Below are 26852 nucleotides of genomic sequence, written 5' to 3'. Positions count from 1 at the left end.
AATACACTGACTATACTGTGACTAAAATTTAGGATTTCCTGAGTAAAGCAAAACTAGAAGATGCAATCAAACAATGGACTTCCCATAGTTATGCTAAGTAAATGAAAAAATGGGATGGATCATCAAGCAGCAAACTAGCAGCACAGACAGATTAAGTGACTTACCTGAGCTCAAACAAGAGGGAAGTAGTAGAGTGAAGACCTGAACCCCCAGTGGCCAGACTCCAGAACCTGTACGTTACATGCCCGCTGGAGAAAACCAAACAGCAAAACCACAGGATAGTTGCCCAAGGTCCCTAAGTAACAAAGACTTCTCCCCCTCAAGGTTTTAACTACAATTTATTTATATACCACTGTTTCCAAAGAGGATATCAAGTGTTTCAATGATTCTACAAAACACTGTGATAAAAATTGAAGGAAAAATCAGGTGAGGCGATCAGAAGGAAAAGAATTTAGGCAGGAAAAGCAGCAGGAAGCTGGGTGGGCTTGTTCCTGGGGAGGAACGGGAGACCCAGGTTCTGAGTTCTGAGCGTGAAAGACTCCAGGACAGAGGGAAGCAGATTCGACCGCAGGACGCACAGCATGCTCTTGGAAGACTGAAGCAACTGTTCCTGGCATAAACCGGAGAAAATGTATTCCCATAGGGGTCACAAAGGAAATCTTGTGTCATACAGTCATCGACATCCCCAGAAACATCTGTAAGGGGCCCAAACACATCCCAGAGGAACGAGAAAGATGGATGCAATGCCTAGTTTCTCTCTCTCTCTCTCTTTCTCTCTCTCTCTCTCTCTCTCAAAATTTTTCCTTCACAACATTTTTCAATTTCTCCTACCCTCTGCCCTTTGGTGTTTTGTGCATTAGTGGAGTAGCCGTTAGGTCTTGGGCTGAAAATGAAGACCAAGTGCAAAATCAGCAGTGTCATAAAGAGGGCCTGGGGAACATAAGGAGGATATCCCTCCCTAAACACATCAACTGCTCCCACACATTGACAAACCAATCCTCCTCTGTAGATGTGTGCCCCATCCCATGGGTCAAATGCTAAATGTGCCATCAGGATGTGTAGATTCCAACACTGAATCTCCTGTTGCAGCAACAATATGATACTTTTTCATCTTTTTGCTGTGAGATCTCAGCCCCATGGCACTACCCTCAGCAGCTCTGCTGGGGATGTCTTGCCTCAGGCAGCCCAACCTCTCTGGACGCTCCCTGTTTCCTGGATCCCAATGACCTCAGACATGATGCTATTGTGTGACTGTGGCAGAACCATTAAAAAAAATAATGGAAAGGAAGCCAAGGGATGTAAAACAGAGTCCTGAGTACTTGCCTGGGTTGTGACTGCTCCATATATGGCATCCACAGTAGACCAGGCATGAGAAGTCAGGCAGGATGAGGCACACGGCTGCACAACGTCCTCCTGGGATGTCCTGTGACAGGTCAGCGCCAATGGTTAGCATCCAATGTCCATGTGATTGCCAGAATAGGCAAGTACTTATGGGAGCAAGGGGTCCTCCAACGAGAGGGACTTCTCAGAACCTGGAGAAATGCATGAGGTAAGCTGAAACCACGCTGTAATGGGATGTTATTTTACATCCGGGAAAAAGGAAATGAGTATTTTCATTGTAAACACTTCTGAAAGTAATGATCAGCAAGACCTTCCTGCCTGCAGAGACACCTGGGTGGCTCAGTCGATGAAGCTCCTGCCTGCGGTGTCCGTCATCTCGGGGTCCTGGGATGGAGTCCTGCTCGGGGCTCCCTGCTCAGTAGGGATCTGCTTCCTTCTCTCTCTGTACCTCTACGCCTCCCCCTGCCTGTGCACGTGCACTCTCTGTCTCTCAATCAATCAATCAATCAATCAATCAATCAATCTACCTTTTTAAAAAAATCTTCCTGGCTGCAGAGAATGCCAAGAATACCGAGAAGTAGTGACTATCAAAGTCATGATAAGAAAGTAGGGACATGGGGAACGCACACAGCCCGGCAGGACAGGCCCCGAGAGCTCTGTCGTGTCGTCAGCATAGGGGACATGGACTGAGCAGGGAACCCTGTAGCAGAGGACCATGTGGGTTTCCTCCCGCTCCCCCCAGTGCCTACAAAGAACCTGCAGATGGAAAGTCTGTGCAGTGGAAAGCACATCGGTGTTCACCTGCAGCAAGGGGTGTGTGAGATGGGTGGCTGGGAAGGGGCGCAGGGAGACCCCCTGGAGCAAGGAAGGTGTCCTGCTTCTCGACTTGCAGTGGTGGTTGTGTGGATACACACACCCGACATGACTCATAAAACTGCACGTGTGCACTTCCCTGCATGCACATTATGCCTCCATAAAGTTGGGGGGGGTTAAGTCATAACCACACCCAGCATGGGGCTCTTGATCTAGTCCTGAGATCAAGAGCCGCATGTTTCACTGACTGAGCCAGCAAGGGGCCCCCATAAAACTGGTTTTAAAAGGAAATTGAAGGACTCCTGGGTGGCTCAGCAGTTGAACGTCTGCCTTCGGTCCAGGGTGTGATCCCAGAGTCCTGGGATCGAGTCCCACATCAGGCTCCCTGCATGAAGCCTGCTTCTCCCTCTGCCTGTGTCTCTGCCTCTCTCTCTGTATCTCTCATGAATAAATAAATAAAAATCTTTTTTAGAAAAAGGAAATTGAACACAATCAAAGCGAAGCTCTTGATCCCCTCACCTAGAACCTGCTCCTCGTTTTCCCTTCTCAGGAAATATCTGCCGTCTTCCTCTTGTGTTCAGATCCTGCCATCACCGACTCCCCTTCATCTCTCACTCTGACATCTCTCACAGCCTGACCCTTCCTCTGGCATGTGCAAGCCGCTGTCCTCTCTTGCCTCACTCGGGAGCCTCCCCCTGGCCTCCCTGCCTCCATCCTCAGCCACTCTTCTGTTCTCCCCACTGACCCACAACACACATGTGACTCCTCCACTCAGCACTCCCCTACCAGTCCCTTTCTTACATGGTATATACTCCAAAGTGCTTGCATAGCTGGCAGGACCTTCCGAGATCTGCCCCCAACTCGCTCCCCACATTTACATATTCTTAAGCAACATCTACCTCAGGACATTTGATTTAGTCTTTTGCCTTTGTTGACATTGACATTGTCCCAGACATCCCAGGGCCCCATCAGAGAGGCCATCCCTATATAAACAGCATTCCCACTAAACAACTATGATGCGAATAAAAGAAAATGGACTTTTAAATATGAAGAAGTGAAGGAAATGTATTACAGATTTGCAGGCATTTTACACATAAGACTAGTTAACCAATTTCTACCAATGAGGAAACATTTTATATTCTAGTATTAATCACTGTGGTTTTAAAATATTAAAACTCTTTAATTCACTAGTATTGTTCCTGAAAAACTACTCTAAAAATTTTAAAGGCAAAACCTATCTATGCAAAATGTTTATTACATCATCTGTACTATAAACAAAAAATTTGAAACAAACAAAATATCCAGTGCTTGGTAAATAGGTACATTATAGATGTTTAACATTATAATTACCAACATTATATAATACCAAGGAAAAGATGTTTCTGATATATTCTGTAAACAAAAAAGGGGCAGAATAAAACTTTTCGAATTTTTTGTATTTTTACATTTACAAGTATGGAAAATGTGAGTGTGTATACAGGAACTGCAGAGATGTGGAACCACTATACTCAAACGGCAGAGATCAAGAGAGTATAGGTTTTCAACTTTTCTTTAATGTTGATTTTTCTAAGATTTGTATGCAGAGCAAAATGACGTATACAGACTTGAATCCTGTGGACACCATTCAGCAGTACACACCTGAAGACAGTCTTCCAAACTCTCTGGACCTCAGAAATCCATCAAGTTCTCATTAATGCAGGTGCCCTGTGCCCACCCACGTCCGCTGAATCCATGTCTCCAGAGGAGTTGCCCCAGGAGCTGTATTTTTAACCAACACAGATGATTAGGCAATCACTAATTTAGGGCAGAGAATAGCATCATTGTGACATAAAAGATTCCAGTGCAGTTTTCAGGCCACTAATTGATTTGTCCCATCCATAAGTATACGTTGCTCATTCTTCCTCATCCCCTCTCATTAAGGAGCCGCAGAGAACCATCTCAACGAGCCTCTCAAGCAACTTGCTCTATGAGCTCATGAGGCAGCAATGTTCTCCAGCCATACATGGTAACAGAAATGAAACAGGAAGCCTGACCAGAGTCACTCAGTGAATTACAGGTAGAGAGTAGACCAAGATGTTGTTTGGAGAGAGACAGAAGAAAGGAAGCTATGGGGATTTTGTTTTTGCTTTTTAAGGATTTATTTATTGGGGGGGCGGTGCAGAGGGAGAGAATCTTTCAAGCAGACCCTTCACTGAGTGAGGAACCTGACACAGGGCTTGATCCTAGAACCCCTGTGATGGTGACCCCAGCCAAAACCAAGGGTCAGACACCCAGCTAAGTAAGCCACCCACATATCCCATTTTGTTGGGGTGTTTTGTCTTGTTTTATTTTTTAAGATATAATTGTTCTTTAAGTTTCTATTTAAATACCAGTTAGAGATCATACAGTGTAATATTAGGTTTAGGTGTACAATATAGTGATTCAAAGACTTCGGTACAACACCCGGTGGTCATCATGACAGGTGCACTCCATCTCCATTCCCTGCCCACCATCCTTCTGGTGACCATCAGTGTGTTCTCTAGAGTGAAGAGTCTGTTTTTTGGTTTGCTGCTCTGGTTCTTTTTTTCCCCTTTGCTCATTTGTTTTGTTCATCAAATTCCACATATGAATGAAATCATATGGTGTTTATCTTTCTCTAACTTACTTTTTTTTCTAACTTACTTCACTCAGCATGATACTCTCTAGCTCCATCCATGTCATTGCAAATGGCAAGATTTCATTATTTTTCATGGCTGAGTAATATTCCAGTGTGTATATACACCACCTCTTCTTTATTCATTCGTCAGTGGAAACTTGGGCTGCTTCCATATCTTGGCTATTATGTATAATGTTTCTGTAAACATCAGGATGAGGAAGCCATGATTTACAGAAGCATTAATGTGTTTGGGATGATAGTTTAGGAGGAGGGCAATAATGGATAGGAACACAAAACATAGCTTCCTATTGTTGGAAAGAAAAATGACCCTGTTTCTTTGTTTCCTCTCCACCCTCAGCCCAGGTAAAGGCAAGAGGCCCAGGCAGTCCCCTAACCAGGGACGCAGCCCAAGTTTTCCTAGGCTACCTGCCATGAAGAAGTTACCCAGGGGGAGGCAGTATCCAAAGATTTATTCCCAGTGTGTAAAGACAAGAGCCTGTCATGAACTGTGAGGATACAAACCAGAGGAGTCAAGAGAAAGAACAAAAGACAAAACAGGTGAGTTGGCTCAAGGCTCAGTCCTTAAATGGGACATACTCTCTTTTTTTGGCAGCAGAGTTCCTCAATGCACCTCTCCACATTGGGCTCGAGCCTCCTCCTCCTGCTCATTGTGTTCACCCAACCCATGAGGGTAGGTCATTGCCTGCCTTGGGTTCCCACTGGGTTCTGCAAGTCCACACTCGCATCAAAGCCCAGCCCAGAACATTAGTTGCTCAGCTAGAGGATCCAACACACTCCTGCCTTGCGCAAGCCCTTCCCTGCTCACCTCGTGCTCTGAGATGATTTCTTAGAACCCAGTTCTGCCACATGTTGCCCCAACGCACAAGACAAAATGTCCTCTGATAAGAAAGTCATGGCAGTTCATCAAGCCCCTGGGGATAATGGCTGCTGGCCATTCCATCCTGGGGGGCAGTTTCTCTAGCTCTGGTTCCACCTAGTGTCTGTCATCCCAGCCCCTGACACTAAACTCAAGTTAGAACACAAAGGTCATCTGAATGATGTTCAAGGACATTAGCTACTTGCAAACACCTGACATTTTGTAAGAGCTGAGGATAAAGACACCCTCAAAGAGGTGGTCATTTCTGATTTCCTTTAGAGACCACAATGCCTCAAGAGGCTCAGAATCTGAGCAGGAAAACAAGCATCTCACTCTTTAAAAGCCTTCTCAAGATGCCTGGGTGGCTCAGCAGTTGAGCATCTGCTTTTGACTCAGGGCATGATCCCAGGGTCCTGGGATAGAGTCCTGCATTGGGATCCCTGCAGGGAGGTTGCTTCTCCCTCTGCTTGTGTCTCTGCCTCTCTCTGTCTCTCATGAATGAATAAATAAAATCTTTTCAAAAAAAAAAAAAAAGCCCTTCTCACTGGTATCCTGCTTTCTGCAACACGTTCGAACCCAATGGGTGGGGTCTGAACCACAGCTGCTCATTCAGAAGTGAGTTGGACACCCCAAGCCTATAGCTCTTGACATCTCCTTCTGGCTCCCACTTCATGCCTCTGGTTCTGTAGTCCTCCCCTCAATGCCAGTATTTTCTTTTCTGACATATGAAAAATTGGCTTTGCTCCTTGACTCCCAGCACTTTCTAATGGGGCTGCTACTCCTGCTTCTACTATCAATGCCCTAAAATGTGCCCCTCCTGCGGGTGCAGGGGTACAATAAAAACATTTGAAAGGCCATATATTGTGTTTCCATACAAAGTTTGCAGGCTTTTCTTCTCTTGAAAGCTGCAGGATCATTCTGGCTTGTTGTGTATAGCTTAGGACTCCAAACCATGGCACCACATTTAGATGAAGCCTGGGGAAATATGAAGCAGTTACCAGTGAGCCACGTCATCTGCAGGACCATGATTTCTGCCAAAGACCCTACAGGCAGGAGACTCTGGTTAGTCTTGAATCAGAACCACTTTTGACCCCAAAACATAGTTTGATTTGGAGGACAATTCCCTCCAGACTGCTATGACTTACACTGCTGACAGCTTCCGTGCATGCTAGTGATGCTGACCCCCCCATGGCCAAGGAGCTGCCCCCACCCATTCCAAGGACTAGTAAATATTAACATCCCTCGCTCTGTACCATTATCATGTAAATTGAATTCCTTCCGTATTTGTTAGCATCTGCTGTGCCAATGTAACATGCCAGGGACTCAAGGAACACAGAGATAAACAAGACAAGTTTTCTCTTGAAAAGAATCTCAGATGCAAATTTAGAAAGAAAAAAAAAGATTTATCAAAAAAAAAGTTGGATAGCCTATTCTATGAAAATCACTAACATAGAAGCCAGTGCCTCAACATCAGAGGATAATAAAGAGTTCTTAAATAGTTAACTGAGCAGAAAATCTCTGTTCCAGAAGCACCCTGAACTTCAGGCACAATCACACAATCTGAAAACCCAGTTTCACAGATTGGCACAGGGCAGGGACAATTATACACAATCAAACTGTGTAACATGCTCAAGAAATAGGTGTGGACAAAAATAATAAGATACCTAAGAACAAACATAACCAAGAGGTGAAAGACCTGTACTCTGAAAACTATGAAACACTGATGAAAGCAATTGAAGATGACATAAATGCAAAGACAGTCCATGCTCATGGATTGGAAGAACAAATATTGTTAAAATGTCTCTACTACCCAAAGCAATCCACAGATTTAATGCAATCCCTATCAAAATACCAATGGCATTTTTCACAGAGATAGAACAAATAATCCTCAATTTGTGTGAAACCACAAAAGACCCTGAATAGCCAAAGCTACCTTGAAAAAGAAAAGCTGAGGGCATCACAATTCCAAACTTCAAGTTATATTATGAAGCTATAGTGATCAAGACAGTATGGTATTGGAAGAAAAATAAACAAAACAGACACATAGATCGTTATAGATCTATAGATCATTACAAAAGAATAGAAAACCCAGAGATGAACCCACAACTAATTGTCAATTAATCTTTGGCAAAGCAGGAAAGAACATCCAATAGGGAAAAGACAGTCACTTCAACAAATGGTGTTGGGAAAATTGGACAGCAACAAGCAAAAGAATAAAACTGGACAGCCTTCTTATACCACACGCAAAAATAAATTCAAAATGGATGAAAGACCTAAATGTGGGACCTGAAACTATAAAAATCCTAGAAGAGAACACAAACAGTAACCTCTTTGACATTGGGCATAGCAACTTCTTTCTAGATATGTCACCTGAGGCAAGGGAAAATAAAAGGAAAACAAAAGCAAAAACAAACTATTGGGACTTCATTAAAACAAAAGGCTTCTGCACGGTAAAGGAAACCATCAAGAAAACTGAGAGGCAGCCTACAGAACGGGAGAAAATGTTTGCAAAGGACATAACCAATAAAGGGTTAGTATCCAACATATATAAAGAACTGATACATGGGCAGCCCCGGTGGCGCAGCGGTTTAGCGCCGCCTGCAGCCCGGGGCATGATCTAGAGACCCTGGATCGAGTCCCGCGTCAGGCTCTCTGCATGGAGCCTGCTTCTCCCTCTGCCTGTGTCTCTGCCTCTCTCTCTCTCTCTCTGCATCTCTACGAATAAATAAATAAAATCTTTAAAAAAAAAAAAAAAGAACTGATACAACTCAACACCTAAAAAACAAATAATCCAATTAAAAATGGGCAGAAGACATAAACAGACATTTTCTCAAAGAAGACATCCAGATGGCTAACAGACACATGAAAAGATGCTCCACACATCACTCATCACTGGGGAAATGCAAATCAAACCCACAATGAGATACTACCTCACACTTGTCAGAATGGCTAAATCAACAACAAAAGAAACAACAGGTGTTGGCAAGGATGTGTGGAAAGGGGAACCCTCCTGCACTGTTGGTAGGAATGCAAACTGGTACAGTCATTCTGTAAAATTATGGAGGTCTTTCAAAAAATTACAAATAGAACTACCCTATGATCCAGGGTGCCTAGGTGACTCAGTTGGTTAAGCATCTACTTTTGGTTCAGGTCATCAAGTCCCGAATCTGGCTCCCTGCTCAGCAGTCTGCTTCTCCCATTCCCTCTATCCCTCCCCCTTGTTCATGCTCTCTCATGCTCTCTCTCTCTCTCTCTCTCTCTCTCATGCTCTCTCAAATAAAATCTTTTAAAAATGAACTACCCTATGATCCAGTAATTGCACTAGTATTTACCTAATGAACACAAAAGTACTAATTCAAAGGGATACATGCACCCCAATGTTTATAGCATCATTGTCTACAATAGCCAAGACATGGAAGCCCAAGTGTCCATTAAGTGATGAATGGATAAAGGAGTTGTGATATATTGGGGCACATTGCTCAATAGTTAAGCATCCATCTCTAGATTTCAGGTCATGTCATGATTGCAGGCAGGTTGTAAGATTGAGCCTTGTGTCAGGCTCGGCACTATTCATAGAGCCTGCTTGGGATTCTCTCTCTCTCTCCCTTTCTCTCTCTCTCTCTCTCTCTCTCTCAGAATTAATTAATTAAAAAGAAGTGGTATATATAATAGAATATTACTTAGCCATAAAAAATGAAATCCTGCCATTTGCAGCCATATGGATGGAGCTACTGTATTATGCGAAGTGAAATAGGTCAGTCAGAGAAAGACAAATACCACATAATCTCAGTCATATGTGGAAATTAAGAAGCAAAACAAACGAGCAAAAGGGAGGAAAAAAGGAGAGAGACACACACACAAAGAAACAGATCCATAACTATACAGAATAAACTGCTGATCACCAGAGGGGAGGTTGGTAGGGAATGGGTGGGATAGGTGATGGGGATTAAGGAGCTCATCTGTCCTGATGAGCACCAAGGCAATATATGGAAGTGTTGAATCACTCTGTCATACACCTAAAAGTAATATGACACTATATGTTAACCAACTGGAATTAAATTTTTTTAAAAAAAGGAAAGAAATAGGTGTGAAGCTTATTTACAATAAAGATTCTCAGAGCTTCTGATTTGGTAGATCTTGGGTAGGGCCTAGGAATCTTCATTTTTATCCAATGTTCCAGAGTTTTCTGATCCAGGATTCTGAGCAATTTGGAAATGTGTCGATCCATAGTATTGGACAAAAGGGCAGGCTATGTCTAGCTGTCCCAAGACTTACCTGGAATGTTGAGATTCAAATATCCAGCTGTCCTGCTACCCACTCATCATCCCTCATCCCCTTTCACTAAAAGCTTCTTTGAAAATGAGAGGAGCAGCAAGTGAAGGCTGAGGCTTGAGCTGTATTTGCTTCATGGTAAATCCACTGTGTGGGAAGCGAACCACAGGAGAATCTGGGTGAGGGGCTTTGCAGGCAGAGAGAATGCCTGTGAGAGGGAGAGTGTTGGCAGGGGGGACAAGAGGCCAGAGTGACTGAAGCCCAGGATAAAAGTGAGGTCAGAGCTGTCATGGGCCCAAGTTTGCCAGGTCTGTGGCCCTTTGCAAGGACTTTGGCTTTTCCTGAGTGGGGTGGAGACCACCAAGCAGAGGGATGTGGTTTGCCTTGGGACATCACTGTGGCTGCTGGTTAGGACATTCTCAAGGGGTGCCAGGGAGAGTGCAGGGACCCCAGCTAAGAAGTAGTCACGATGACCCAGGCAAGAGGTGATGGGGCTTGGATGCTCAGTGGACATGGTGAGAGATGGAATATTCAGAATATCCTGCCTAAAGGCAGAACCCACAGGGCTTGCTGATCGACTCCAGGTGGGCCACAAAAGAGAAGTCAAGAATGGCTTCAACTAAAGCACAGGGTCTCTTTTTTGCAGAGATGAAGTGTTCTGAATTGACTGGTATTGGTTGTGTGAATACACCAAAAGCCATTGAGTTGTATACTTTAAGTGGGTGAATTTTATGATACTCAAAGTTTCTGTCAATAAAATTGTTGTTGTTTTTCATGAATGACTTCAAGTTCTGGGGCCTGAGTGATGAGGAAGGTGAAGCCCCATTAACAGAGATGAGGAAGTCTGTGGAAAGAGCGGGTCTGATGGAGCTCAGCCAGAGATATGGCAATGCAGGGACTCACTAGATTTGAGATGCCTGCTAGACATAAAGAGGAAGCATTCCTTAGGCTATGAAGTATCTGAATCTTAGACTCACAACGTGGACTGGGCTGGGGATGCACTCATTTTAAAGGCACTGGGTGAGATCAGCAAATGTAGACAATGAAGAGAGGAAGTCCAAGGATTGAGCTCCAAGGACTCTAATCTTAAGGGATCAGGGGGACAAAGAGAGACGAGTAAGTAGACGGAAAACCTAGCTGGCAGGTGCCATGAAGGCAGGTACACAAAGTGTCCTAAAGAGGGTAGAGCAATCAATGCATCAAATGCTCCTGACAAGTCCAGTAAAATGAATACTGAAAATTTGCCATTAGACTTGGCGATTTATACATAGGCCCCAGAAACCTTAATAACAGCAAATTTGGAGGTACGCTCAGAGTAAAAGCCCAGTTGGAGCAGGATCAAAAGAGAACATAAGAGAGGTTAGAGGCAAAAATCACAACCAACTCTTTCAAGAACTTTTGCTGGGAGGGAAAGGAGGGAGTTGGAGCAGTGGCTGAAAGGGGAAGGGGGTGGAGAGGTTTTTCAACTAAGATAGGAAAGCCAGTGGTGTGAGTGTACCTGAACAGAAATATTAGGTAAAGACAGAAATTGTAAAGGTGAGAGAGGAGGATTGATGGAGTGAGTCCTGGAGCAGAGGAGAGAAGGTGGGATGTAACATCCAAGTGGAAGGTCTCCCATGTCAGGAACTAACCAAGTTCGGAGGAGAAGGCGGAGCATGCAGGCAGGTGCAGCACAGCTGGACTGGACTGTGGGCTGGGAACTGGTGGAGACTCTCCTGACCCCTCTGTTCTGTCATTGATGTAAGAAGCCAGGTCACCACTGAATGGAGTCATGAGGTGTGGGGTGGGGAGGGGGAAGTACTGAAGATGTGAGAACAGAAGGGAGGGTAGGAAGAAATCACACAGGAAAATGGCAGTTGGAGTGAATTTGGGAAACAAGCAATGACTGCAGAGCAGCAGGGAGGCTCACTTGGGGCTCACTTGGGGTCATGATCATGAATTTAAAGTGAGACGGGTCAGCACAGTTGCATATCTGTTGGCAGTAATGGGGGCAGCAGGGCTAGCTGAGGACAAAGCACAGCTGATACCCCACGACCCCGCCCAGGGTGAGATTCCTGAGGAGGCTTCCAATTGTCTTAATGTGGGTGCCTTGCTAGAGGGAAAAACAATCTTTAACTTGACAATGGCAAGGCCTCCAGTGTCTCTGTAGGTCCTCCTTAGCTTATGAAAATCCTTTTGAAATCTCCCTTTTCCTTACCTCCCCCAACTCCCAGGTATATAAGCAGCCACCCCTCACAGGCCCGGGGCAGCAGCTCTTCCCGCCCACGGGTCCCATCCCTGGGCTTTAATAAAACCATCATTTTGCACCAAAGATGTCTCAAGAATTCTTTCTTGGTCGGCTCCAGACTGCACCTATATTCCAAAACTTCAGCAGCAGCATGCTCAGCCCTATAACGCAGGCAAGGTTAAGTAGATAGCAGGCGCTGACAGTACGCTAAGCACATTTTAGCTAGAAGTGAGACAAAGCAAGTAGATGTCCCTGCCAGGAGAAATGGAGTCCAGGACTTGAGACATCAGGCCGGAAGGTGCCTTGAGCCTGAGAGGCCATATACAAGCCAGCGGGGGTGGAGGGGGAGGTCCGTGGTTCTGAGGATTGTGAGGGGACCAGAGAGATGCTTGGAACATGTTTGATGAAAATATAGAAAGTTGCAGGCACAGAAAGTGACCATGTGTGTGAGCAGCAAGGACCGAAGGGAGAGGATCCTTGAGAGCAGAGGGACATGACCTCGTGTTCTCTGCTTCCATATTTCTGATGCTTTGGTATCTGGGGCTTCTCTGATCTGTCCCTTGCAGGGTCAGCACGTTCCCAGAGAGAGCAAATAACTTGCCTTTGAACTCGACCTTGGGCCTTAGACCAACTGTCCAGATTCCACCCACCTCCTTTCATCAGCCTCTACTGTCCCTTGCCCTAAGTGACCCCAGGGCCGGGTCCTAGACAACCAGACCCTCCTATAACACTAGACAACCAGACCCTCCTATAACACAGAGCCACCGAAATTATTCAAACTAGGCAACCCTAAACTTGTTCAACTTGCCCGTCCTGCTTCACCTGTTCCTCCCTCTGAAAGCCATGTGAAGGCTCTGGGCCAGACTTTCCCGTTCCCCTTGCTCCCCCATATCCCTAGCGTGGGCGGCCTGGTACACCCTTCCCTCGGGGGTGCAGGTGGCAAAGGCTTCCTCCAAGGGGTTGTCTCTGTGTCTGTTGTCATACAGTGCCTGATTAATACAAAATCTCAGGCACATTTAAAAACAGAAGATAAAGAGAGAATCAGGGACAATGGAAACGTCATCGGCACATAGTGACTATTCAGTATATTAGAGCTATGGTTATCATTCTTTGGATGCCCCAAATCAGATGCATTTTCTCTCCTCCTATGCCAGCGGGAGCCTCTTCCTGTCGCTCTCACCTCCCTCAATGGCACGTGGGTCATCCTGACACAGGAAATGAAGGCAAAAGAAAAAATTAAGTTTCCTTACTGCCCACAGCCCACTGACAAGTCCTTGAAACAGGCAGGGTGACCTTCCTGCCTCAGCTGCCTTGATTAATACTTGGCTAAGAGCAGGGCACTTGGGTGGCTCAGTGGTTAAGCATCTGGCTTTGGCTCAGGTTGTGATCCTGGGGTCCTGGGATCGAGTCCCACATCGAGCTCCTCGCAGGGAGCCTGCTGCTCCTTCTGCCTATGTCTCTGCCTTTCTGTGTCTCTCACAAATAAATAAAATCTTACCAAATAAATAATTGGCTAAGGGCAAGAGACAATCCTAGCTTTATCCTCCCGGATCCTGTGAGTCTACTTGAACATATAAAAATTTTTGGTAGCTTTATCTCTAAACCTCAGGATACATGTTGGCAATCATCTCCCAACCACATGACCTGCTGATACTCATCTGAAGGGTCTCACGACTCAGGTTTTATTAGACGGTAATAAACAGCTAGCCCCCTCAGGTCCTGGGAACCCTGCTTCCAAACTCCTTAGAGACTCACCCCCTCCCTAACTCCCTCCTGACCTTAAAGTATGTAACGGGCCACCCCTTATGACCCCAGCAGCTCTCTCTGCCCACAGGTCCTGTGCCCAAGCTTTCATAAAACTACCTTTTTGCACCAAAGATGTTTCAAGAACTCCTTGGCCTTCGGTTCCAGACTTCAAGTTTGTGCGACAATGTGGTCTTCATCTTCTCCAGAACCGTATTGCTAGCTCCCAGTCCTTAAGTATTGTCAGTTTGTTTCAGTCCTGTCAATTTCAACAATTGTTTAAGGCTGCATTTCTCTTTTCTGCTCTAATTCAGATTCAAAGTCTTATCTTCCTTTGACCACTACACCATCCTCCTAACTGGCACCCCTCCACACCAGCTCTCTGCCTTCCAATCTGGTCTCCAGACTTATTTCCCCAAGCACACAATGGAGCGAGTCTCTACCTCCAAATGCTCCCAACTGCCCACAGCAATGGTTGTCACGTGTCTACAGACTCGGTTTTAGAGAAGCTGCCTTAGGGAACCAGAGGGAAATTGAACAGGTGCGTCCTGGGCTGTCTACCTGGCTTTACTGGAAAAGACTTGTCTTAGGGTTCTTGAAAGATTTTCACTGTAAAAACAGGATCTCACAACTGTATCAGTCTGAGTCCAATGAAGAGAGAGAAACAAGACCCTAATTTGAACAGGGAGACATGAATATCATTCTGTGGGAGTGTGTGAGCAAAATGACCTCCAAAGGCCAAAGGAGATGGGAGATGGAAATCAAAGACTGACAAGTCCAGCTGGGTGAGAACTGGTTTATTAAGGGCCCTTTGGGAGGAAGCAGGTCCTGGGCGTCTACCAGAAAAGATCTCCACATCCCACCTGCCTGGGGACCTGCTTTTACAGCCCCGGGGATCTGCTTTTACAGGCTAGGCGTACACGGGGGACCCTCAGGGGCTCAAGAATCAGTGTGTGTCACAGTTAGATCTCCTGGCCCATAAAAGACGAGTGTATCGAGGGTGCAGGGAAGGGTATGGTTAACTTGAGGGAAAGAATGGGGTAGGCACTGAGCTCCAGGAAGTGTCTGGGCACAGCGGCCATCGTGGCGGATTTGTTCAGGACAGCGGCAGTCCATTTCACACAAACACCAAGATTTCATGACCAGAGCAGGGATGGGAATGTGACCCTGTCTAGTCAGCAGCAAAGGGGACTCTATAGGCTGCAGCACAGCAAATATAAGGAGCAGCACAGCCTTTGATACAGGAGGCTGAGATATAGCTTCCAAGGAAGGGGGTCCCTTAGGGCTGAAGCCCAGACCTTGCTGGAGGGCAAAGCAGTGGCTCGGGGGGGTGGCGGGCCATCGCTGGGGGGCTGTGCTGCAACCTGTTCTGGGAGACGCTGGGGGAGGCTGACAACCACTGGTCCCAAGGAGCCTGCGAGGCCAGCACACTGAAGCCATCGAGTAACCCCTTACCTGTTTCAACGGCTCTCCAGAAAGGAAAAACATTTCAAGGGCCCAGATCTGTCTATGAAGCAGGTGAGAAGAGTGATTTGGGGGCTCAGGGGAAATACACTGAAAACTGGAGAAGCATTCTAAAGGGATTCAAAACCAAAGTCATCTGCAGCCCTGTGTGCACACACACTCCTTCACCTGCCGGCCAACCACCTACTTCATGCTCTGCTTTGCACACTCTGCTAATGGCAGGATCCAGGAAATTCGACTTTTCTGTCCAAGTATGCAACGTTAGCAAGACTGGGTGTGAGGAGGCAGAAGGCCAGCCTGCCGGCTCAGTGGGGGCAGTTCGGCAGATCCCTGTGGCCACCAATGCTGCAGCCTGGTCCCCAGCCTGACGGTGGGAAACATTATTTATCTGGGTGTCCTCCCAGCAACTTATTCATTTAGCCACTAATAAACACTTGCTGAATTGAAGGTTAGTGGGCTATCTTTCCATGGTGTCAAAACTTTAAATGAATAAGAAAGCATCTAATGGGGCAGCCCTGGTGGCTCAGCAGTTTACCGCCCCCTTCAGTCCAGGGTGTGATCCTGGAGACCCGGGATAGAGTCCCATGTCAGGCTCCCTGCATGGGGCCTGCTTCTCTGTCTGCCTGTGTCTCTGTCTCTGTCTCTCTCTCTCTAGGTCTCTCATGAATAAATAAATAAAATCTAAAAAAAAAAAAAAAAAAAAAAAAGCAAGCATCTAATGATAGCATTTCAGGCATTGGGTATGACCAGGAACTTAGTGGTCACAGGATGGGTCTTAAAAAAGATACTTAAAGAACAAAGTTGTAAGCCACACTTCGTGATTTCAAAATTTGTTATAAAACATTGTGGACTGTGAGACTAGTAGAGAGATAGATATGCGGGAACCTGGGGGCTCAGGCAGTGAAGCACCTGCCTTTGGCTCAGATCATGATCCTGGGTTCCTGGGATCAAGTCTTACATCAGGCTCCCTAATCAGCGGGGAGTCTGCTTCTCTCTCTCTCCCTGCCTCTCCCCCGTTCATGCCATGATTTCTCTCTCTCTCAAATAAAATTTTTAAAAAAAAATTAATCTAAAAAAAAAAGACATAAGACATACAGCCTGTGGGGAATAGGGGAGAGCACCCAAAAATTAACCCTCATACATACAGTCAAATGATCTCTGCCAAGGCTGCCAAGACCAGTCAATGGAGAAAGGGCAGCCACTTCAACAGAGTGCAGGGAACAAACGAACATATGCAGAGGATGGAAGTTGGACCCCTTCTCATGTCATATACAGAAATGAACTCAAAATGGATCAGAGACCTAAATGAAAGATCTAAAACTCTAATTTTCCTTTAAAAAATCATGGAGGAAAAATCCTGATGTTGGATTTGACAATAGTTTTGTGCATATGACACCAGAGCACAAGCAACAGAAGAAAAAACAGACATGGGACAATGCCACACTTGAAAACTTCTGTGCATCTAAGGACACAATCAGCAGGGTGGAAAGGCAACCTACAGAAAGGGAGAAGTGATTTGCAAATCACGTATCTGCTAAGAGGTTAATATACAAAATATACAAATAAGTCATACAACTCAACAACAACAAAACAAAGAGTCCAGTTAAAACTGAGCGCCCAGGTGGCTCAGTTGGTTGAACGTCTGACTCTTGGTTTCAGTTCAGGTCATGATTTGTAGGTTGTAGGATCCAGCCCTGCACTGGGCTCTGTGGTCAGTGAGGAGTCTGCTTGAAATTCTCTCTCCCTCTCAAATAAATAAATAAATAAAATCTTAAAAAAAAACACTGGGCAAAGGACTTGAACTGACTTTTTTCAGAGATGACACAGATGGCCAACAAGCATGTGAAAAGATGCTCAACATCACTAATAATTTGGGAAATGCAAATCAAAACTGATGTGGAGAACAAAAGTAAAAGAAATATAGAAAAAAATTAAATTTCCTTGCAACTTACGGCCCATTGGCAAATCCTTGAGACAGGTTGGGTGAGTTTTCTCTGTGAGTTCAGCTGCCTCGATGTTCAAACTTTGCTAAGGGTAATCTTAGCCTGATCCCCAGGATCTTGTAAGTCCTCTTTGACAGATAAAAATCCCTTTGGAAACCTTATCTCTGGTCCTCCCCAAGATACATGTTGGCAATCACCCCACAAGCATATGGCCCCGATACACATCCAAAGGTCTCATAACTCAGGTTTTATTAGATGGTAATAAATGACAGCCAGCCCCACAGCGTCCTGGAAACTTTTGGTGGTTCCTCAAAAAATTAAAAATAGAGCTACTGTATGACCTAGGAATCCCAATGCTGTGAATGTCTCCAAGGGAATATCATACAGCCCTTAAAAATGGGGGAGACTCTGACACACACTACAACACAGGTGAACTTTGAGGACATTATGCTCAGTGAAATAAGCCAGACACACAAAGAACCAAATTCTAATATGATTTAGATGAGGTATCCAGAGTAGTCAAATTCATAGCAACAGAAAGTGGAAGTGTGGCAGCCAAGGGTGGGGGGCAGCAGAGAATGCGGAGTTGTTTAATGGGTGTAGAGTTTCAGTTTTGCAAGATGAAAGACTTCTGGAATTGATTGCACAACAGTGTGAATATATTTACACTTCGAAATGGTCAAGATGCTCAATTATTTTTGTTTTTGATTTTTTAAGATGGTTAGTTTTGTTAATTTTTTTATAATTAAAAAAGAAAAACAGGGATCCCTGGGTGGCGCAGTGGTTTGGCGCCTGCCTTTGGCCCAGGGTGCGATCCTGGAGACCCGGGATCAAGTCCCACGTTGGGCTCCCGGTGCATGGAGCCTGCTTCTCCCTCTGCCTGTGTCTCTGCCTCTCTCTCTCTCTCTCTGTGTGTGTGACTATCATAAAAATAAATTTAAAAAAATTAAAAAAAAAGAAAAACATAGCTAATTACAATCTGTAGAAACTCTCAAGCCTCTTTTTAGTTAGTCTATGAGCTCATTATTCGTTCTCTGGATATTATAAACCTGCTAACCAACAGGAGAAACAATGTCTGGTTAGGGTTTCCTCTTTTTCATATATAAAGGCCTTTCTCCTATGGAGGTGCCATAGCTCAGATCACCCTTCACCACACCTGACTGCGCCCAACACACAGGAAGGCAAGTGGATAAGGGGGACCAAAATAGTGCACATAACATACAGTCTCTACATTATAGTAATTTGACTTGAACATCTTTAATCAGAGGAATGCAAAACTCGACTTTTTGGTGTATCTGCTTATCCTCATATTTGTGAGATGAAAGAAGGAAGGTATGCTATTCCCTCATGTAAACACGAAACTAGAAACACACAGATCTTGAGATGCATACTTGCATCCTACACTAGAGATCACTATCTTGCAAAGGTCCTACAGTACGTGGCTGGCAAAAACCCTTACGTAGAACCCAGAACTCCTGAAAGTTCAAGTATTTATGTTAGTTACAAGTATTTTTGTTGTTGTTTGGAAATAATCTTCAAAGCATTGATTCTAATAATTGAAACAAAGAAACCGTGTGTTTTGAAATTTTCTCTACTAAAAAAAATGTGTAGGGAATACAAGGACACCAGATATCCATAAACAGAGGATAGTTTGAATGAGCTCACTGGCAGGAAGTGGCTTATATTGTTTCCAAAGTTGTACTGGTTGTGCAGATGAGTGGTCAGCCTGCCCTAGGTTAACTGGTTAACCACAGATGGAGAGATAAGGGAATAGGAAGGCTTTTTCATGTACCCATTTCAAGCAAAACTATATGAAACTAGTGGATTTACAGAACAAATTAAGTTAGGGAGTAACGATTCACTTTTTAAAGGATTTTCTATGGGTTTCTTTTAGGAGAGTTGCCATAATGTATTTAAGGCATAGTTTCATTTAAAGAAATCCAATTTCAATCCAGTCTATTAAGAAAGTATCAGTTTTGGGGGCGTCTGATAGCTCAGTCAGTTGTGGTTTTGGTTCAGGTAGTGATCTTAGGGTTGTGGGATTGAAACCAGTTAGGGTCTCTGTGCTCAGCAGGGAGTCTGCTTGAAGATTCTCTCCCTCTACCCCTCCCCACCCCTGCTTTCACGCGCGTGCACACATACACACACACACTCTCTCTCAAATAAATAAATGAATCTTTAAAAGAAATCAAACTTGAATGAGGTTTCATCTCAGACCAAACTGTAATAGGTTTCATGAAGAGAGAGCAATATCCTAAGTAGAAAAGGGAACTTACAATCTATCGTGACAATGAACAAACATTTCATAAATTTGCAAATGTATCAGAAACATTGAGCATAAAGCATTTAGGGAATGCTAAACATGGTGGGGGCAGAAAAACTAAAGAAATAACTCCAAAGGGTTTCAGTGTGCAACAAGATAGACAAGTGACCAGTTGTTTACAAGCCAGTGAAGGGGCAAAGAATGTCAATTCTTTTTTAAAAAAATGTTTAATTTAAATTCAGTTAACATATAGTTTATTATTTGTTTTAAGGGTAGAATTTAGTGATTCAGCAGTTGCATAAAACACCCAGAACAGGGACACCTGGGTGGCTCAGCAGTTGAGCATCTGCCTTTGGCCCAGGGCGTGATCCCAGGGTCCCTGGATCGAGTCCCACATCGGGCTCCCTGCATGGAGCCTGCTTCTCCCTCCGCCTGTTTCTGCCTTTCTCTCTCTCTCTCTCGGTCTCTCATGAATAAATAAATAAAATCTTAAAAAAAAAAAAAAAAAGAAAAAACACCCCACACTCATTACATCACGTGCCCTCCTTACTACTCATCACTTGGAAGTGTGCCCATTCTGACCCACAACCCTCCAAGTGTCACCCCCCGACCCCATTAATCTTGCTTGAGTTGTCCCCTTGCCTTAGCCCCTTCTCACTCTTAGCTTTTCCTGCAATTTCTGCATCTATGACGTAACCCTTAGGTTCCAAACCAGAGCTGCAAAAAAAGGGACACACTGGAGACTTTAAGACCCAGGGCTAAGAAAACAAAGCTTCAAGATTCAGTCATCTGTGCACCCTGATCTTTGTTATGGGATATGATAAGGATACAAAAACCCAGAAATACTGTTACCTTAAAAATAAAAGTTAGTCACTTTACCTGCGAAAGTGGAATAGCAGAGAATGGCAGTTTGGGACCTGCGAGCTATGGCAAGACCATAGACAAGTCCAACCAACAAAGGAGACGAACATTGTTTTATGGGCAAAGAGGAGGAGGCTGGGAGGGGTTGTTCTGAAGCAAAGTCCGCTGGAGAAAAGGCAGAGTTGAGGGTGATGGTGACTTGTCACTGGCTGAGCTGCAGGGGTGCTCACTTCTTGCGGGAGTTGTAGCGCCCATCTTTCCCATTGGGGCCTGGAGTTCAGGATTCTTCCTGGTTGAGGGTTCTTCTGTTGGGTTTGACACTGACCCTGAGTCATGGGGCTGCCTCTTTCAGCCTCCCCTTCTGCACCCAGAATCCACCTTGGTGACCTTTCCCTTTACGGACTTTCACAAATACTACCTCCAAAAAGTTTTCATTCTGAAATAATTGCTAGATAGTACAAGTCTACTCTTCATCCAGATTCACCACTTGTTAACAGTTATCATATTTGCTTTATTACTCTCATTCTCTATGGAGCTATTAAGATCAAATTGAGATATGCCCCTTCACCCCTAAATATTTCAATATGTATTTTCTGAGAACAAGGACATTCTCTGACAAGAGCACAATAAAATTATCCAAATCAAAAGATGTAATATGATCACAATATTATCTAATACATAATCCACATTCAAATTTTGCCAATTGTCACAATAATGTTGTTTTTAGGTATTTTTCCTAATCCAGGATCCAATTCAGGATCATCCATGACTGCAATTACCTTCCCTTCTCAGTCTCTCCTAACCTGGCACGAATCTCCATTCCTTGTCTTTCATGACAATGCTTTTGAGGAGCATGGAACAATCAGCCAGATTGGCCCATTTCAAATAACGGTTATGCTTCCTTTTTTTCTTTTTTCAGGAATACTATCTTGTGTCACTTCTTTTGAGGATATCATATCAGGAGGTATGTGGTGTCCATTCCTCTCAAAACGCTGGATATTAATGTTAATGATTTGATTATGGTAGTGTCCACCAAATTTCTCTATTGCAAACTTTTTATTTTTGCAAGTAATATGCAATTTGTAGGGAGTTATTTTGAGACCACCTAAATATTACGTTCCACCTACCTTTACTTTCTCCTTTTAGCATTTTTTTGAGGACTCTTGCCTCAATCAATTCTCTGTTGAGACACACCCTGTCCCCCACCCCACTAATCCTCTGCCTGCCAGGATTTACTACCCCAGCAGGACCTCCCCCTCCATCCCCCTCCCTGTCCCCACAGCAGGCTGCCTGTTGCTCTCCCATCCCTCACCAGGACCCCACCCCTCACAACGCAGGATGCCTCTCCCTCCTCCCACCCTGCCCCCCCCAACCAGGACACCTCTCCCTCTGCATCCCCCAGCAGGCCCTCCCCCCCATCTTGTCCCCACAGCAGGCTGCCTCTCGCTCTCCCATCCCTCTCCCTCTGCCCCCCCCCCAAGCAGGACGCTTCTCCCCCTGCATCCCCCAGCAGGACCTCCCCCCTCACCTCATCCCCACAGCAGGCTGCCTCTTGCTCTCCCATCCCTCACCAGGACCCCGGCCCCCCCCAACGCAGGATGCCTCTCCCTCCTCCCACCCTGCCCCCCCCAAGCAGGTCGCTTCTCCCCCTACATCCCCCAGCAGGACCTCCCCCCTCACCTCATCCCCACAGCAGGCTGCCTCTTGCTCTCCCATCCCTCACCAGGACCCCGGCCCCCAGGAACGCAGGATGCCTCTCCCTCCTCTCACCCTGCGCCCCCCCCCAAGCAGGTCGCTTCTCCCCCTGCATCCCCCAGCAGGACCTCCCCCAACCTCGTCCCCACAGCAGGCTGCCTCTCGCTCTCCCATCCCTCTCCCTCCGCCCCCCCCAAGCAGGTCGCTTCTCCCCCTGCATCCCCCAGCAGGACCTCCCCCCACCTCGTCCCCACAGCAGGCTGCCTCTCGCTCTCCCATCCCTCTCCCTCCACCCCCCCCAAGCAGGACGCTTCTCCCCTGCATCCCCCAGCAGGACCTCCCCCCCCACCTCGTCCCCACAGCAGGCTGCCTCTCGCTCTCCCATCCCTCTCCCTCCGCCCCCCCCCCCAAGCAGGACGCTTCTCCCCCTGCATCCCCCAGCAGGACCTCCCCCCCCACCTCGTCCCCACAGCAGGCTGCCTCTCGCTCTCCCATCCCTCTCCCTCCGCCCCCCCCCCCAAGCAGGACGCTTCTCCCCCTGCATCCCCCAGCAGGACCTCCCCCCACCTCGTCCCCACAGCAGGCTGCCTCTCGCTCTCCCATCCCTCTCCCTCCACCCCCCCCAAGCAGGACGCTTCTCCCCTGCATCCCCCAGCAGGACCTCCCCCCCCACCTCGTCCCCACAGCAGGCTGCCTCTCGCTCTCCCATCCCTCACCAGGACCCCGGCCCCCGCCAACGCAGGATGCCTCTCCCTCCTCTCACTCTGCCCCCCCCCAAGCAGGACGCTTCTCCCCCTGCATCCCCCAGCAGGACCTCCCCCCCCACCTCGTCCCCACAGCAGGCTGCCTCTCGCTCTCCCATCCCTCTCCCTCCGCCCCCCCCCCCCCCCCCAAGCAGGACGCTTCTCCCCCTGCATCCCCCAGCAGGACCCTCCCCTCCCCCCGCCCCACTCCCGGCCCCCGGAGCCCCGCGCACCGCCCCGTGCCGCCCCCCCACCCCCACCCCAATGCTGCCCTGTGGGTCTGGCCTCTTGCATTCAGCACGGTGTTTCCCAGGTCCATCCGCCCGGTGGCCCTGATGAGTACTCACTCCCCGCCGTCCGCCTGAAGGGACCGCCCGACTGCACCGGCGACCACGCGCTGCCCACGTCGCGTCCACACTCGCCAGGCAACACTACTCCCCGCCCGCGTCAGGAGGCGCGCCCAGAAAGCCGCCCCCGCGGGCTGCACTCGGGCAGGCAGGGCTCCCTCGCCCTCCGGTCCTTGCCGGCCTCGGGTCGGAGGGCTTCCAAAGGCCCCGTTCCCGGGACGGAGGAGGCCCGGCCACCCCGCCACCCCGACCGCGGACCCCGAGACCCGCTCGCGCCGCCTCGCTCCGCGCAGACCCCGCCCCCTCGGCGGCCCCGCCCCCCCGCGGCCCGGGGCGGAAGTGACGCACCGGAAGCGGCCCTGGTCCCCTTGCAGTGGGGGGAAGGAATCAAACCCCCAAGATGGCGGCGGCGTCGGAGGAGCGGATGGCTGAGGAAGGAGGCGGCGGCCACGGCGACGGCGGCCCCTCTTCGGCCGTCGGCTCTGCCCAGCGACTGCCCCCCCCGCCCCCGCCCCCGGCCCCGCAGCCGGGCTCCCAGGCGCCCCCAGCCCCGGCGCTGGCTCCCGACCAGCTGCCTCAAAACAACACGCTGGTGGCGCTGCCCATCGTAGCCATCGAGAACATCCTCAGCTTTATGTCCTACGACGAAATTAGCCAGCTCCGCCTGGTGAGGCCCCCGCGGGACCCCCGCCGCCCCCTCCGCCGGCCGCGGTCTGGGGAGGGGCGGAGCGGGGAGCGCGTCCCCAGGGGAGGGAGCCACAGCCGGCTCCAGTACGCGGGGTGCCGGCGCCGGGCGGCGGAGGCGTCCCCTTCCTGCCGCGGGGCTGGGGGCTCGCCGCCCCCGCCGGGAGCCGGGCGTCCCAGCGCCGGCCCGCGGCTCCGGTCGCCCCTTGGGTGCTCCGGCGCCCGGCCCCGCGGCCCGGCCGGCCAGGTTCGGTGGGTCGGCAGGAAGCGCGCACTGTGCCCAGCCTGGCCCCCCGCAGCCCCGGACCCAGGTCTCCCTGTCGGAGGAGATGGAGAAGGGTCGGCGAGGCCTCCCCACACCCGGGGGGCCCGGGGGGCCCGGGGGCCCGGGGGGCGTGAGCTCCGGGGGGGGCCCGCTCCCCAGGTGACCCGTAACGTAGAGCCCACCGAGAGCGCGTCCGGCTCGGCCTCGCCCGGCACTCCGCCCTCGGGGAGCACCTCGCCCCTGGACAGGGTTGGTTTCTCTCGCAGTTCGTGTTCTAACTAGTGACTTAACGCCCACCCGCCAGCTTCAAATCTCAGGAGTTGAGTGGCTTCCAGGACGGACCGACGAGCCGGTGGGCTTCGACCTCGCCCCCTCCCCCCACCCCCGCCTTCCCTGGAGGGGGTGACGAACCGCTTGGTTCAGGGACGTGTTTTGCTTCCTGTCGGGGAATTTATCTTTAAGTGGGAAGGAAATCGAAGGAGGTGGACATGTTGGAGAGATCGCACACCGATTCTGTGTAGGAGCTAAATCTGTGCGGGGATTGTTTTTAAGAGGACAAAGACGTATTTCTGAATGTACAGCGTACAGCATTTTCCCCTTCACGGGCCACACTCTGGGTGTACACTTGCAGTTTTAACGGGATGATAATTGCGCTTTTGAAAGGGAACCATACTTTTTAAAGAAAGTTTATAAATTCTGGCACAAACTGATGACCCAAGGTTTTTTTTTTTCCAGTGAACCCAGCGGTTCTGCCCCTCCACCCCCGACCCCCCAGTCTGCAAGAATGGAAGATTCTTCGGTGGAAAAGTCATATTTCAAAATTGATTGTCCCTGAATTCCCATACATGTCATCCTAGAATTCCATATAGAATCTTAAATGTTCTTTCCGGTGTTTATAAAGGATGGTCTTTGATCGAGGTTCATGGTGTCTGGAAACTGGGCATAACATTTGATTGGATTGAGCCTCAGTCAGACAATGGCTTTTGTAAAGCTTGAAATATTCCCAGTTCTGTTTTTTGTAAGTGTGGGGGGGAAACTGTTTTTTTGTTTGTTAGTCATTTACTTTTTTAAAACATTTCTTAAGGGAGAAAAAACTAGCTTCTCAGGGGACAGAGTTAAAATACATCCCTCAGTTTATTAATAAATGAGATCTCTTTCAAGTGAAATATTCAGTTGCATTCTTAATTGTAAAGCAGTCATCTATTCTAGCCTTTTGTTGCTTCAAAGATTTTTCATAAAGAGCCCCTTCCCATCCCCTGTGCTACCTTCCTTTTCACCGCACCCCACAAAAGATTCTGCAATTTTATGTCTCAGAGAGGAGTCTTTTCCCTCGGGTTTAGTAATGGGGAACTATTTTCTTATTCCTTTGTTTACTTGAGGTTAATAGATAATTCTTAGATTAAGTGGATAATGTTTTGTGGGCATTTGAAAGTGTCTTTGGCTTCAGATTGATTGGTTTGGTGTCATAAGATACAGTTCAGGTAGCATTATAAAAGAAAGATGTTCTTTCTTGCCACTAGATGTCAGCATTAATTTAATTGTGGTCTCTTAATGAAATTGGCAGTCTATAAACAGTGCCTGGTAGGTGCTTTACTTCTACCTGAAGAGCTATTTGCTAGAAAATCAAGGAACGTTAGTATATATGCTGCTATCTGGAGTACACATTACATAGCTCCCTTCATCTTAAGGCTGTGTGTGTGTTTAGTGGGATTAAGGCTGGACATGCTTGGAAGAGGGTGATATTAATTAAGAATAGAATTAGTTTCCATAAAGCTAAATGTCAGCTGCTTAGTGGTTGATGATCTAGTTTATGTACTGTTTGGATGTTTGGGTTCTTTTCTTTCTTCCCGGTTTACATGCCTCACTAGGACCTCAATTGAAACTGTGGTTAGCACCAAAATTTGAGGACAGGCACACAAACCATGTACTTATTACTCTGTATTTTCTTTAAAAGATTTGCCCTCAGTTGAAATTGCTAAAATAACAGTTTTCTGCTTTGTGCATTTAGTTGATGATAGTCTTTGCTTTCTGTTGCCATGAATAATTGAAATTTGACTCTCCAGTCTAGTTATTTCCAAGGGATTGTCCAGATCCCTTATTGAATTGTTGGTTTGTTTGGCCGTTTTTCCTCCCATTGACTATTGCTACAAAAATGTACCCAGAGCCTAGAAATCCTGGTTACACAGAAGTAATTCTTTAAAGATTTAATCGTATTTAAAATTATTTGGCAGAACACAGCTTTTGAAGTGACAAAACTTGTACTTTGAGTTGTTTTTCCCGTAAATCAGACAGATTTGTGCTGATGCAGCGTTAGACTGTCACCTAGGCCCCCTTGACGATGGCAAAGGTTAAGAAGTGAGGTCCTACCCCTAGTTAGGGAGTAAATCTAAGCCAAGTTTGAGTGTTTGACTTTGACTTTGTGAGCACAGTGTTCTCACTCACTGAAAAATGAGTGTGGGAGGCGTTTTAAAAGCTGTTTTACAGGGATCCTATCAAATTTCTTCCTGTATGGTTTGAATGGAGCTCCTATAAATTTAATAGAATCCTATTAGTGGTTTAGGACATAAATATGACTGAGGGTTAAATTCAGAAGGCTTGCTCATTATCTAGAATGAAATTTTCTGGTAGGTAACAAAATACATATGTACTTTCATCCCAAGATATTTCTCTAGAGCACTC

The 26852-nt window shown here is 47.1% G+C and overlaps 1 protein-coding gene and 1 long non-coding RNA gene across 2 annotated transcripts in view; one reads left to right on the top strand and one right to left on the bottom strand.

Annotated features, from left to right (window-relative positions):
- LOC102157245 overlaps nucleotides 1-23516 on the bottom strand; it is a 32136-nt gene extending 8620 nt beyond the window's left edge. The window contains exons 1-2 of the long non-coding RNA XR_005362327.1: nucleotides 23225-23516; nucleotides 165-1532 (exon numbers count right to left, since the gene is read on the bottom strand). This is a non-coding gene — a long non-coding RNA (uncharacterized LOC102157245). The remainder of the gene's footprint in view (nucleotides 1-164; nucleotides 1533-23224) is intronic.
- Nucleotides 23517-23624: 108 nt separating this feature from the next.
- FBXO28 (F-box protein 28) overlaps nucleotides 23625-26852 on the top strand; it is a 33597-nt gene continuing 30369 nt past the window's right edge. The window contains exon 1 of the mRNA XM_038542887.1: nucleotides 23625-23891. Coding sequence (XP_038398815.1) covers nucleotides 23625-23891 — 267 coding nt within the window. The remainder of the gene's footprint in view (nucleotides 23892-26852) is intronic.

The sequence above is a fragment of the Canis lupus genome, chromosome 7, assembly GCF_011100685.1.
Source record: "Canis lupus familiaris isolate Mischka breed German Shepherd chromosome 7, alternate assembly UU_Cfam_GSD_1.0, whole genome shotgun sequence".
In the NCBI taxonomy this organism is placed as follows: domain Eukaryota; kingdom Metazoa; phylum Chordata; class Mammalia; order Carnivora; family Canidae; genus Canis; species Canis lupus.
This window is presented reverse-complemented; position numbering and strand designations above follow the sequence as displayed.